The following is a 12,301-nucleotide window of genomic DNA, read 5'->3' as shown; positions in this document are numbered from 1 at the left end:
TCCTGTGCTTCCAAATCCTTGTGAGCCCCAAACCTTCTGAAAATGATTCCCTGTAATTTCATATTTTATCAAAATCAGTTGTGCTGTTCTCTCTTCCTTTCTTATATGTATGGGATGTGGCAAGGTTGTGTATAATAAAATTTTGATTTCTCCCATGTAATCTGAGTCTACTACCCCGGGGACTATAATGAGCCCTCTGAGGGAGGAGCTACTGCATCTTATGAGGAGTCGCGTTGTTAGGGTAGGCAGTGGGCCATATACTCCGGTAGGGACAGAGAGAATGCCAGCAGATGGAGATACAGTGTAGTCATTTGCGGAGGGAAGGTCAAGATCCGCACTGCCTGGAATAGCATGAAGGAGGTCTTTTATGGTGAGGGGTAAAGTGTGTTCATAGTTGGGACTGTCTGAGGAGGAACTAGGGAAAGGGCGGCCCCTATTGTTTGCTGGGGCCAGGGCTGACCCCGAGAGTGGTTCCTGAATTCGAACGGCATTCCGATGTCCAGCGGTTCCCCTTTCCACACCTAGGGCATGGTGTGGTTAGTCGGGAGGCGGAACTTTTCTGTATCCCTTTATGTGGCGCTCTACATTCCTTTTTCATGTGTCTGGGCTTTCCACAGTTAGGGCATTTTAAAGTGGTTTCTGGCTGCTGTTGATTAAAAGCAGTGGCCACTACCTCAGCGTGTGCTCAGTTTTTGGCAACTTTGAATCATCTCAGAGGTGGTCATATGAGGTCCCCCACCTAGCAGGGCTCTCTTACAATTGGCATTACAATTTTCAACTGCCAGCTTTTGTAACAATATATCAGCAGCTTTGCTGTTCCTTACACTCCTTTGGATGGCTTGTGTGAGTCTATTAAGAAAATCTGGGAATATTTCTGTTGCTCCCTATAATATCTTAGGGAATGAAGAGTTCCGGTCTGTTTTACCGAGTATACTCTGCCAAGATGCCTTGGCACAGTTCATTATCTGTTCGTAGGCATGTAATTCATATGTGATCTGATCTCTCAGATCAGCGAATCACCCTGTGCCCGTAAGTTGTTCAAACGTAATGTTTGCATTTGTTTGTTGGTTTCTTTTTGATTGTTCTAGGCACTTTTCGAAAATTCTGATTTCCAGACTAAGTAGTCTCCTCCATCAAGTGTGGTTTTTGCTAGTGTGTACCAGTCTTGGGGGCACATGGCTTGTCTGGCTATGTTTTCTATGATAGATTGTACATAGGGGCTATTGGTTCCATAGCTGGAGGCACCCTGCTTCAGTTCTTTAAGTATTTTTAAATCTATTGTTGTATGCTCCCAAATGACCAGTTGAGCATTTTGAGGATTAGGTCTTTCGGTGACTGGTAAAGCGAAAGTCATTTCTATGGGCATGTCTTCTCCCCATTCTTGAGCAATCCTAATTGCTCTTTCTACTACTCCCTCAGGTTCATGGGATGTTAACTCTCCTGCCCAGATTTGTGATGTTGACTTATACATGGGCGGGAGAGCAGATGGAGTGACTTGTTCCTCCTATAAATCAAGTGTTTTTGTAATTTTGCAGTGAAGTTTTAGGATTTCTGCTCTTCCTCAGATATTCCTGTGGCTACATTTGTCTTTAAAATTTCTGTGGCTAAAGGTAAGCTTCCAGTTTTTGTAGGCAAATTTTTAGTATGTTCCAAATAGAAAAGGCTGTTACTTGGAAAGGCTGTGGGCCCTACCTCTCTGAAATATTCACTCATTTGATTTCCTACAACCTCCCATTCTTTAAGATCCATTGTTTCTTCTTTTGGGAACCAGGGGCATTTCTACTGTTTCTAGAAATTCCTGTAATTGGGCAGATGTTATTAAGAGACCTCTCTCTCCTACTAGCCTCTCTAAAACTTTCATATGGTATTCTTGGTCCCTCTATCCTGATTGTGTCTGTCCCATCTCTCTAATCCCCATATAAGCATGGTGACACCTTAGAATAGGGAAGTGAAAGTAAAGGAGAGAAAATATTATCACCCTTACCTTAGTGGACTCTGCTTGCTGACTGGAGCTCTGTTTTTGTCAGGGCCTCTCCGCAGGGGACTCACACTTTCAGAGTCTCTGTCTTCTGGTTTCATCTGCTTTGGGTCCATCAGCTTCAGGTCTGTCTGCTTTGGGTCCCTGTTCAGGCACCATGTGCCACCAGTGGCCGTGGAGCCAGGCTACCAGAGGGAAAAAGGATGCCACAGAGAGTGAAAAAAGTACATGGCCCAGGTAGGAGAGTATAGCACAACTCTGTTTATTAATCGGAGGAAAAGGGTTTATATACTTTTTAGGCAATCAGATAAACAAGTTCTTGTGTGAAATGTTTTGTTACATTGCGTGACTTCCTTGTGCTTTGTTCCCTTTTGCTGTAACAGTATTGTGTCAACAGCCCACAGAAGAACAGGGTGTTTAGCACTTGTGTGCCGAGGAGGTTTGGAGAGCCCACATCCTGAGTTATCAGTCCAAGGGCAAAAACAGGCTTCAATGAAAACCTGGCCTGTATTTTATCCCAGAATAGACTTTCTCAGAGCTGGCCCTCTACAATCCCCTCTTCCCATTTGCCCTCCCTTCTATCATTCCCCCCCTCTCTTATTCTCCTCCCCGCTACTTTCCTGTAGGGTAAGATAGATTTTCATACCCAATTGAGTGCACATATTATTTCCTCCTTAAGCCAAATCTGATGAGAGTAAGGTTCACTCATTCCCTCTCACCTCTCCTCTCTTCCATTGTAAAAGCTTTTTCTTGCCTCTTTTATGTGAGATAATTTACCCCTTTCTCCTTTCTTCCCTTTCTCCCATCACATTGCTCTCTCACCCCTTAATTTTATTTTTCCCTTCAACTACTCTGATACTGAGAAGGGTCTCATGAGTTACAAATATCATCTTTCCATGTAGGAATGTAAACAGTTCAACTTTAGGTTGAATTTAGTCAGAATTTAGTATCCCTTATGATTTCTCTTTCCTGTTTACCTTTTCATGCTTCTCTTGATTATTGTATTTGAAAGTCAAATTTTCTATTCAGCTCTGGTCTTTTAATCAAGAATGCTTGAAAGTCCTCTATTTCATTGAAAATCCATTTTTTGCCCTGAAGTATTATACTCAGTTTTGCTGGGTAGGTGATTCTTGGTTTTAATCCTAGCTCCTTTGACCTCTACAATATCATGTTCCAAGCCCTTTGATCCCTTAATGTAGAAGCTGCTAAATCTTGTGTTGTCCTGATTATGTTTCCACAATACTTGAACTATTTCTTTCTGGTTGCTTGTGATATTTTCTCCTTGACCTGCGAACTCTGGAATTTGGCTACAATATTCCTAGGAGTTTTCCTTTTGGGATCTCTTTTAGTGGAGTCATTCAATATCTATTTTCCCCTCTGGCTCTAGAATATCAGGGAAGTGTTCCTTGATAATTTCTTGAAAGATGATGTCTAGGCTTTTTTTATGATCATGGGTTTCAGGTAGCCCAATAATTTAAAAATTGTCTCTCCTGGATCTGTTTTTCCAGTGAGATATTTCACATTGTCTTCTATTTTTCATTCTTTTGGTTTTGTCTTATGATTTCCTGATTTCTGATAAAGTTAGTAGCTTCTACTTGCTCCATTCTACTTTTTAAGGAATTATTTTCTTCAGTGAGCTTTTCGACCTCCATTTCCATTTGACCATTTCTGCTTTTTAAGGCATTCTTCTCCTCATTGCCTCTTTGGACTTCTTTTGCCATTTGGGTTAGTCTGTTTTTTAAGATGTTATTTTCTCCTCCATTTTTGCAGGCCTTCTTTAGCAAGCTCTTGACTTGTTTTTCATGAGTTCCTTGCGTCACTCTCATTTCTCTTCCCAATTTTTCTTCTCTTTCTCTCACTTGCCTTTCCAAATCTTTTTGAGCTCTTTCATGGCCTGAGACCAATTCATATTTTTCTTGGAGGCTTTGGATGTAGGAGCTTTGACTTTGTTGTCTTCTTCTGGTTGTATGTTTCGATCTTCCTTGTCACCAAAATAAATTCTCTAGTCTGATTTTTTTTTCTACTTGTGTGCTCATTTTCCCAGCCAATTACTTGAACTTTTATCTCTTTGTTAAGGTAGGTCTTTGCTTCCATTGAGGAGGGTGTACTGTCAGAAGCTTCAGGAATTTTATGCAACTGTTTTCAGAGATATTTCTAGGGACCTGTACATTTTCAGTTCTTCCAAGGTGGTATGGTCTTTGTTTACTCCTTTTCTGTTCTGTGCTCTGCTCTGTGAGGGACCACAAGCACTGCTTTTTGCCTTGGAACTGTGAGGAGGATTCCCTCTCCACTGCTGCCACGAGCTCTACCATGCCGGTGCTCCCCCTGGCCCCAGGAATGCCACCCAGGATTGCAACCAAGATTGGAGCTGGGGTAAAGCAAGAGAATCCGGCCTCAGTGCCAGCAAAGAGATCCCTGTAATCCCTTCTGATCAGCTCGATCCCCGCACTGTTTGTGCACCAAGAACTCTGGAAGCAGCCACTGCTGCTATTGCCCTGCTGCCACCTGGGGCTGGTGCCAGACCTTGCTCCACTTTCACCCAGGTCCTCTAGACCTCTCCTATTGACTTGATAAGTTGTCTTTGGCATTTGTGGGTTGAAATGCCTTGAAACCCCCACATCTGCTAGTGATTCAATGCCCTGAGGTCTGCTCCAGGTTAGTGGCATGGCCCATGCTGGACTACGCTTTTCTTTCTGACTGGTGCAGCATACCTTTCCTGTCGACCTTCTAGGTTGTCTTGGGCTGGGAATTTGTTTCACTCAGTCATTTTGTGGGGTCTGGTCCTCTAGAATTTGTCTAGAGTCATTTTTCACAGGTGTTTGCAGGGGTTTTGGGGAAAGGCCCTACTTTTACTCCACCATCTTGGCTCTGCCCCCGAAGATGTAGTTTCCCTCCTTGTTTCTTTTAATCAGATCTGTTTTTGCCTTTGCTTTTTCTGAGATCATGATTGTTACCCCTCTTTTTTTTTATTTCAGCTGAAGCATAGTAGCTTCTGCACCAGCCTTTTACCTTTATTCTGTGTGTTTCTCTGCTTCAAATGTGTTTTTTAAAATTTTTTAAAATAAATTTATTTATTTCTAGTTTTCAGCATTCACTTCCATAAGATTTTGAGTTCCAAATTTTCTCCTCATCCTTCCCCTCCTCCCACCCTTAGATGGCATGTAATTTGCTATAGGCTCTACGTATACATTCATATTTAGCCTGTTTTCACATAGTCGTGTTATAGAGAAGAATCTGAACCAATGGGAGAAACCACAAGAAAGAAGGAAAAAAAAGAGAGAGAGCAAATAATATATTTCAATATGCATTCAGATTCCATAGTTCTTTTTTTGGATGTGGACAGCATTTTCCATCATGATACTTTTGGAGTTGTCTTGAATCCTTGCATTCCTAAGAAGAGATAAGTCTGTCAAAGTTAGTCATCACATATTGTGGGTGTTATTGTGTACAACGTTCTCCTGGTTCTGCTTACTTCACTCAGTAGTAGTTCAGGTCGTTCCAGGTTTTTCTGAAGTCTGCCTGCTCATTGTTTCTTATAGCAAAAGAGTATTCCATTACATTCATATACCATGACTTTTTCAGGCATTCCGCAACTGATGGGCTGTGAGGGTAATTAAGGTGGGACTTTTTTTTACTGTTTTCTCTTTTAGAATGTGAAAGTAATCAAGTGCCTTTGATTAAGTCTTGGTAAGGGGGAAGCCCTAGACCCACACCCTTTTGCTCATTAGATGTGAAATATATATTCGGAGGTTAGCATTTTGCTTTGGGTCTCACTCATCAGAAGAGTTGGTGTGGAGACTCAGATTAGCCGTTAAGGAGTGCTGCCCCCCCACCCTGCGCCCCAGCTTTGAAAATGCAGATGTTGGTGCTTCTGTCTCTAGTAACTATGTTTGTATAGCTTTGGTCAGACAGAAGCCTGTCTATTGATTTGTATTATTTGTTCTATTTATATAATTTCTGCTTGTAATTTCTGTTTGTGTTTGCTCTGAAGTTCAGGGTGCTGACTTTTTTCCCCTGAACTAAGCGAATGATATATGTATGTTTGATTAAAGTGAGATTATAAACCTCTTTAAGTTGCTTTCCTTAGAAAAGCAGATCAAAGAACCTGTGCTAGCAGCCCTCCTGTGTGCTGGTGTCATTGGCCTTACACTGCCACAGTAAGAGCAAGTAAGAACATTGTTGTTACATGGGCATTCCATGAATTTCCAATTCTTGGACACCACAAATAGAGCTGATATAAATATTTTTGTACATGTGGGTATTTTCCCCTTTTTAATGATCTCTTTGGGATACAGACCTAGAAGTGGTATTGTGGGTCAGAGGCCATGCACATTTTTATAGCCCTTTGGGCGTAGTTCCAAATTGCTTTCCAGAATGGTTGGATCAGTTCACAACTCCACCAGCAATGCATTAGTGTTCCAATTTTCCTACATCTTCTCCAGCATTGGTAATTTTCCTTTTTTGTCGTGTTAGCCAATATGATAAGGTGTGATGTGTTACCTCAGAATTATTTTGATTTGCATTTCTCTATAATAAATAGTGATTTAGAGCATTTTTTTCATGTGATTTAATTTCTTCATCTGAAAACTGGCCATTCATATTTTTTGACCATTTATCAATCAGGGAGTCAAATGTGCTTTTATGTAAATAACATATCGTAGGATTCTGGTTTTTAATCTGCTTTGCTGTGCATTTCCATTTTATGAGTGAGTTCATTCCATTCGCCTTCGCAGTTATGATTACAACCTATTTTCCTGTTTTTGTACTTTTTTTCATCTCTCTCTTGCTCTCTTTTCACCCTTTGTTTCCTCACCAGTGTTTTGCTTCTGGCCACAGCCATGATTATAAGATGAGAAGAGATTATGTAAGATTACAGATATTTTAAAATTTATTTTTAATTTATGGATTAAAACAAGCATTTCCATAACATAGTACAACAAAAAAGATGAAACATGAAACTGCAAACTACTTTGCACAACTTGCTTGCTGGTCCTTTCAAATATACTACAAAATTATCGTGTAAATTTCTTTTTTTTCTCCCTCCCCCTAACCCCCCCAGGCAAGCCATGGCCTAGAGATGGCTACTATTAGACACAAATATTCTATATATACTTCTGTTTATCAGTTTTTTCTCTAGATGCAGATAGTATCTTTCTTCTTGTGTCCTTTATAGTTAATTTCTGTGTTTATCATAGACAAAATAGCTTATTCACTCGAAGTTGTCCTTAAAACAATATTGCTGTTACAGTGTTCTCCTGGTTCTGCTCATTTTGCTCTTGATTATTTCGTGCAAGGCTTTCCGTGTTTTTCTAAAATATTGAGTTCATTTTTTCTCATAGCACAGTAATAATAATATAATTTCTTGTAGTCATAATTCCTTGATGTTTGGATTGTTTCTTTCTGACTAGTTGCAGTATTTTCTCCTTGACCAGAGAGTTCTGGAATTGGCTATACTATTCCTGGGAGTTTTCATTTTGTGATCTTTTTCAGGAGGCATTCAGTGGTTCTTTTGATTACTATTTTACCTGCTGATTCTAGGATATTAGGGCATTTTTTGGGCATCTTGAAAGATGCTGTCTAAGTTTTGTTTTTGTTCATGGCTTTCAGATAGTCTGATAGTTCTTAAATTATCTCTCCTAGATCTATTTTTTAGGTTAGGTGTTTTTCCTATGGTATTTTACTTTTTCTTCCATTTTTTTTCATTCTTTTTAGTTTGTTTGATTCATGATATTTTCTAGCTTTCACTTGCCCAGTTCTAATTTTTAAGGAATTATTTTCTTTAGTTCACTTTTGTTTCTCCTTTTCCATTTGGCCAATTCTACTTTTTAAGTTGTTTTCTTCAGGGGATTTTTTGTACCTTCTTTTTCATTTGGCCAATTCTGTTTTTAATGAGTTGTTTTCTTCATTGAATTTGTGTGTATCTTTTCATTTTTGTGTTGCCTTTATGAAGCTATTACTCTTTTTTATGATTGTCTTATATAACTCTCATTTATTTTCCCAGTTCTTCTACCTCTCTTATTTGATTTTTAAACTCCTTTATAAGTTCTTCCAGGAGTCCTTTTTGTCCCTGAGACCAGTTCATATTTCTCTTTGGGGCTTCATATATAGATGTTTTGACACTGTTGTCCTCTTCTGAGTTTGTGTTTTGATCTTCCCTGTCACCATAGTAGCTTTCTCTGCTGAGGGTTTTTTTTCCTCTCATTTCCTGGTCTATTTCATGACTTTTAAAGCTGAATTGTGTTCCTGGAATAGAGAGGGCACTGTCCCAAGTTTCTTGCACCAAGGGCAGGTGCCTGGCCACTGGTTTGCTATACAGGGGCCTCTTGGGCTGGCAGCTTGATGGATCCTCCAATGCTTGTGGCTCACCTGCTGTGCTGTGGTCACTGGGACTGGTTCTGCCTGTTACACCAGTGGCTCTTGGGCTGGTGGCTCTCTTGCTTTGCTGGGGCATTTGGGCCTACCAGGCCACTAGCCTGCTGCTCTAGGGCTGAAGACCTCATAACTGGCTTGCTTTGCCACTAGCCTACTGATCTGGGGTTGCAGGGCCTTGGGTTGTTGAACTATGCTAGGGCTAGGGTCCTCTTCCTTTCTTATCTGGACACTGCTTGTGCTGGGCTGCACTCCCCTTTTATCCAAGGGAGACAAACATTTCCTGTTGTCGTTCCAAGTTGCTTGTGCTGGCAAATTGTTTCACCCTATCCTTTTGTGGGTTCTGTTACTCCACAATTCATTATGAGGAATGATTTAAAGTTATTTCAAGGGGAATTGGGGAGTACTCAGGCAACTTTCTGCCATTTCTCCACCATCTTGGCTCATATGGTGGTGGTGGCAGTCTTTCAGTGCATCTGTTCTGCTTTTACTTTTTTTTAAGGGTTTTTTTAGTTTAGTTGGTGGTTTTTTGGGCGTGGGTGCATGGGTGGGAGGCAGTGGAGTGCTGAGCTAAAGGGTAGGAATAAAGAGAGTGATTTTGTGTGTGCATGTGTGTTTGTGTGCGTGAGAGAGAGAAAGAGATAGGGAGGGAGAGAGAGCAAGAGAGAGTAAGCTCATAGCACTGTACCTTAAAGTTGACATAGGTGTCTTTTTGGAATAAGCATTTTTTTGTGATTCTTTACATAAAGTCGGATTTGCATAATGCAGATTTATATAAAATGAGAACATTGTGTGTATGGGCAAAACACTGTATTAATTGTTTAGCTATTTTGATAACAAACCCTTAGAGAAATTTGATACATTTTTTTTCCTGTTTGACTACTTCCTGTCTTAGCTTTATTAATTTTATCTGTGCAGAAGCTTTTCAGTTTCATGTAATTAAAATTATCTATTTTATTTTTTATAATTACCTACATATCTTATATCTTATAACTCTATATCTGTGTCTTATATCTCTTATGGCTGTGAGAGATATATGATCTATTTCTATTCCAATTTTTTTATAGTATGGTCTTTAATATTAAGGTCATGTATCCATTTGAAATATATTTTAGAATATGGTGTGAGGTGTTGGTCTAATCCTAACCTTAAACGCTTTCCAATTTTCCCAGTCTTTTTTGTCAGATAAGGATTTTTTTCCTAGGTAATTTGTGTTCTACTTTCTCAAAAATTGGGTTATTGAGTTGTTTTTGATTCTCCCTTATCTAGTCTATTCCATTGATTTGTAGTTTTGTTTTTTTAACCAATAGTAGATGGTTTTGTTTACTACTGTTTTATAATACAGTTTGAGTTCTGAAAGTGCTAATTCTCCTTCATCCCTATTTCTTTTCAACATTTCTCTTCCCAATAGTGCACACCCTCCCCTCCAGCAGGAGCACTCCTTCTTGCTGTATCACACTCTAAGTGTCCTCTGCCTTATCAGATGTTGAAGGGGCAGTTAGGTGGTACAGTGAGTAGAGCACCAGCCCTGGAGTCAGGAGGACCTCAGTTCAAATCCAGCCTCAGATACTTGACATACTTACTAGCTGTGTGACCTTGGGCAAATCACTTAACTCCAATTACCCTGCCTTCCCCCCCTCAAAAAAAAAAAAGATGTTGAAACATTTTTTCTTTGTCTTGTGGTTATTTATTTATAGGTACTTGAACTCTTTCCCTTGATTTGGAGGCCACATTTCTTCTGCCATTAATAAACTCTGTTGGTTTGTCTGTTTATTTTTTGAGTCTTCAAGTTTTCTTTTTTCTGATACTTCTGGTAATTTCAGTCCTTTTTCACAGTTTTTTTCCTTTTGTTCACTTTCTAACTCTTTCTTATTTCATGGATAGATCCTTAGTGGTTCGATCTAAAAGAGTTTCAAGTTCTCCTAAGCTGAGTAATTCAAGCATGGGTAGTCTCATGAAGCTTTGTTGCCCAGAATGTGATAGAATAGGGTAGGCTGTGCTGAGTGAGAATTAGTGGCTAGGGATTCTTGGCTTTTTGTGCTGTTAGTTCATTGAGTTTTTATCTTGTTTGGTTCTTGGTGCCCTGGATTGTCAAGACAACTGAAATTGCTTTATCTCTGATGCATGGTTCCTATTTTGGACAAGTTTGACAAAGGTTTTTAGGATAAGAAAAAAACTCTAGCCCTCCATGTAATTTGACCATATATCTATATTATTTGTTATTAATTTTGTATTTACTTCTATTCATATTGTATCCATTTAATAAAAAGTTTCTTGATGGTCAAGTCAAGCAAGCATTTTTAAAGCACCTAGTATGTGTGTGACACAGTGCTAGGGATTCAAAGAAAGTGAAAAAATAGCCTCTGCTCTCAGGCTAATGTGAGAGAAAACATGCAAACACACACCTGTATGCAAAGAAGATACATATAGGCATATAGGATCCAGTGTGTGTGTGTGTGTGTGTGTGTGTGTGTGTGTTTGGTGAAGATTAAGGAAAACTTGGAAGGACTTCTTGCAGAAGGTGGGATGACAATTGAGACATCAAGGAAGCCAGGGAAACTAGGAGGCAGGGACAAGGAAGAAGAAAATTATAGGCATGGGGAGAGCCAGGAAAAATATCTGGAGTTGGAGGATGGGAAGTCTTGTGAGAGAAGCAAGTAAGGAGGCTAATGTCACTGTATGACTCAATATTGAGTCAAGTATACAAAGACTAGAAAGATGGGAGGGGGCCAGGTCATGAAGTACTTTGAACACCAAACAGTGAATTTTATATTAGATTCTGGAGGGAACAGGGAACCAATGGAGTTTATTGAATAGGGGGATAGTATGGTCAGACCTGAGTTTTAGGAAGATCACATTGGCAGCTCAGTGGGAAGATAGACTGGAATGGAGAGAGACTTGAGGCAGAGGGACCATTCATCTGACTATAGCAGTAGTCCAGTTGTGAGGTGTAGAGGGTCTGTACTAGGGTGCCAATGTCAAGAGAGAGAACAGAGCATTTATTAGAGATGTTGCAAATGTAAAAACAAGACTTGGCAACTGCTAGCCTAGTGGTGGTGGGTTGGGGTGGGGGTCTGGGTAACTCAGAGGATGATGGTCTGCACAGATGCTCCCTGAGTTCTCCCTTTTCTCATTTGGGGTTTGCCTTTCTGTTTCAGCTGTTGCAGCAGTTGGAATCAGAAAACTCTTGCCTGGAAGCTTTTCTGGAGTGGAAGCATATGGAGCTGATATACTGGCAGTGGATGGTAAATTATAGTAGGGGGACTTGATGCTGACTTTTGTCTTCTACTTTTTTTTTTCTGGACTCTCCTATCCTTATTTAGTGCTATTAGCTGATAAGTCAAAAGCATTCCTTCCCAACCATTATTCTTCCTTGGGGATTATGCCAAAAGGACAGGTTAACAAATGACTAATCAGTTCTCTTTTATCAAAGAAAGTGTTTTTACTCTAGCATTTGAATGTATTTTGTTTTTTTAAATCTGGAACTCCAGGTTTGTTAATGGCCTCTGGCCTTCATTTCTAACTTCTCCATAAATTCATTTTCTAATAAGTAAAATTTCAAACAACTTCATTTTTCCTCCTTAATAGATATTATGTTCAAATTGCACATTGTTCCTTGAAATGTGTTGAATGGTCATCAATAGCATTAAATTTTAATTGTTTTCAGATACTAAAATTACCTCTTAATTGGATGAAATAATAATTGTTCATTAAAAGACACTGCTAGAATTTGGGGTAATCATAGTCAGAACCAAACTAACTTCAAGAATTGTGGTACAGTTCATGGGTGTAAGAAAAAAATAGATTAGATCAGTAACCCAGAACCAAATTCATTCACTTAAAAAAATCACATTCCCAGAACCAAAATACTCTTTTAAAAAATTTATTTTTATTTTATATTTGCCATTTTATTTTTCCCTGGTTACATGTAAAAACAATTTTTAACATTTGTTT

At 39.4% G+C, this 12,301-nt stretch overlaps 1 protein-coding gene across 1 annotated transcript in view; it reads left to right on the top strand.

Moving 5' to 3' along the window:
* Window positions 1-12,301, top strand: part of TEDC1 (tubulin epsilon and delta complex 1) — a 118,932-nt gene that overhangs the window by 51,264 nt on the left and 55,367 nt on the right. The window contains exon 7 of the mRNA XM_036753140.1: window positions 11,506-11,592. Coding sequence (XP_036609035.1) covers window positions 11,506-11,592 — 87 coding nt within the window. The remainder of the gene's footprint in view (window positions 1-11,505; window positions 11,593-12,301) is intronic.

The sequence above is a fragment of the Trichosurus vulpecula genome, chromosome 3 (genome assembly GCF_011100635.1).
Source record: "Trichosurus vulpecula isolate mTriVul1 chromosome 3, mTriVul1.pri, whole genome shotgun sequence".
NCBI classification, from domain to species: Eukaryota; Metazoa; Chordata; class Mammalia; order Diprotodontia; family Phalangeridae; genus Trichosurus; species Trichosurus vulpecula.
The sequence above is the reverse complement of the archived record's forward strand: the minus strand, read 5'-3'. Positions and strand labels throughout refer to the sequence as shown.